Source organism: Sinocyclocheilus rhinocerous, unplaced genomic scaffold, assembly GCF_001515625.1.
Source record: "Sinocyclocheilus rhinocerous isolate Xijiao unplaced genomic scaffold, SAMN03320098_v1.1 scaffold1099, whole genome shotgun sequence".
NCBI lineage: Eukaryota > Metazoa > Chordata > Actinopteri > Cypriniformes > Cyprinidae > Sinocyclocheilus > Sinocyclocheilus rhinocerous.
The window spans coordinates 362,052-364,488 of NW_015634461.1; the positions used below are offsets into that span (position 1 = coordinate 362,052).

At 32.4% G+C, this 2,437-nt stretch overlaps 1 protein-coding gene across 1 annotated transcript in view; it reads right to left on the reverse strand.

The window, feature by feature from the left end:
- Window positions 1-1,070: 1,070 nt before the first annotated feature.
- Window positions 1,071-2,437, reverse strand: part of mrps35 (mitochondrial ribosomal protein S35) — a 20,995-nt gene continuing 19,628 nt past the window's right edge. The window contains exon 8 of the mRNA XM_016559450.1: window positions 1,071-1,521. Coding sequence (XP_016414936.1) covers window positions 1,261-1,521 — 261 coding nt within the window. The 3' untranslated portion in view covers window positions 1,071-1,260. The remainder of the gene's footprint in view (window positions 1,522-2,437) is intronic.

The window sequence follows — 2,437 nt, forward strand, 5'->3', positions numbered from 1 at the left end:
GCAGGAACTAATGGAGTGCTGGGGTATTTTTACTAGATGTTGGCTCAAAGCCTCCTTTCAGTGGGGTGCTGTAATGGCACCTGATGCACCATCGAGGGAATGTTTTGTGTGGGGAGTTGGTGTTTAATGTTCTAGGGGTAGTTATTTCGAGATATGAAACGAACTGACCCAGTTTATATACAGTAAACTACACATTTACTGTGTCTTATATTGAAATGAATAGATCATATTTTGTCATGTACTCATCCGAGTCATTCAAAACTGCATTATTTTATTTTTTCATGAAATAAAAGAGAACTTAATGCAGAAGATTTCAATTTTCATTTGCAGTCTTTTTTTTTTTTTTTTTTATGCGGTTGCGTTGCAATCGGTCTAGATACTGAATGTAAGAAATTTTATGAATCAATAAATGTCATGCAGAAGATTTCAATTTTCATTTGCAGTCTTTTTTTTTTTTTTTATGCGGTTGCGTTGCAATCGGTCTTGTGAAATGCAAACCAAAGCAACAGGTTTCCCCTACAGAAGTTTTGTCCTATAATTTAATCTAACCATGGAAGCCTGATTCTGCAACAGAATGAAAAAGTCTTTCCTTTATTATTATTTTTTTTTATCGTCCCCTCAAAATTCTGATAAAAAAAAGAATTGTGAGTTGTAAACTCGGAATTCTGACTTTTTTTTCTTTCCGCCACAAAAAAGTAATTGTGACCTTTTATCTCACAATTCAGACTTCATATTTCACAATTCTGATCTTTCCTGAATTCTGACTTTTCGGAATTTTTCTCAAAACTGAAAGTTATAAATATCGCAATTGCAAAAAAAAGAAAAGAAAAGAAATAAGAATTGAATTGTGGGGAAAAAAAGTCTGAATTGTGAGATTAAAAAGTTGCAATTACCATTTGTAATTTATTTTGTCCTGTGGCAGAAACAGGCTCTTACTTAACTGATAGCATTTTCAATAGACCTATTTTTATTGTACTTTCAGAAGACAGAAGCTTGAATATTCTGCTTTTTGTTTTTCAAGGGGAAAAAATACAAATAAAAAAAAAGCAGAAATTGGTTAACGTCGCTCGTTAATTGTCATTAATTTATTTTTCGTGACTATAGCAGACTTTTGCATATAATTTGAAAACAACAACAAAAACATCAAAATGATAAAAACAATGCATGGCTCACTGGTGAAAAAAGTCACCTTACTGCTTTTAGTTTTCCCTAACACATTTTTTATATGAAATTATACATGTATATTCCCTATAACGGAGCTCAGATATTAAAGAGCTTCTTCACAGCCTCTTTATACTTGTGTAGATTTTCCTCGGTCTCTCCCTCGTTCTTCAATCTGAGCATGGTGTCTCTGTACTCCTGCACCGCCGGCTGCCCCAGCAGCTCCTCCACCTCATCCTTCGCTCCAAGCGGTCGCATGCGCAGGAGAGTGTCCAGAACGTTCTTTTGGGACGGACTGTCTTCCCACTCGTACTCCTCCATATCCGCACGCGTCTTTTCCTGCTCCCACGCCTCGGTTTTCTGTAAAACAGTGACATGGCAAAAACAGTTTTAAAAGACTGATGGTGAAAATGATTGATTGATCAAGTGGAAGATAACAGCAAAATGTTTGGTGTGCACTCTCAAATGTGTTGTACCAAATGCAGTGGTGAAAAGAATGAATTTACGATTAGGATTGCTGTACAATATGACCCAAATGAAATTAGGTAAAAGCAAAGGCACACTCTGCAATATCAGCAGTCTTTTACACCCGTGACTGTATGGCATTACATTTAACATGGAAAAACATTAAGTCTCCACCGTATGGGAAAACAATATTATATTATAAAATATACAAAAAATGGCAAAACATTGATGAAATATATTTAAAAATATATTTATATAATGTTTTTGAATATATTTAAAAATAAATTTTTAAAAAAATTTTTTTTATTTCCTCAATTTTTGACGTCTCATCTCAATATAAATTATATTTATATTGTTAAGTGGAAGATAACAGCAAAATGTTTGGTGTGCACTCTCAAATGTGTTGTACCAAATGCAGTGGTGAAAAGAATGAATTTACGATTAGGATTGCTGTACAATATGACCCAAATGAAATTAGGTAAAAGCAAAGGCACACTCTGCAATATCAGCAGTCTTTTACACCCGTGACTGTATGGCATTACATTTAACATGGAAAAACATTAAGTCTCCACCGTATGGGAAAACAATATTATATTATAAAATATACAAAAAATGGCAAAACATTGATGAAATATATTTAAAAATATATTTATATAATGTTTTTGAATATATTTAAAAATAAATGTATTTTTATGTCCTTTTTTTATGTCTAATTTTCTATTAATCTAAATATATTTATATTGTTAAAAAATGTGTACATACACAAAAGTCCAAAAATGTATATATATATTTTAGAATATGTGACCCTGGA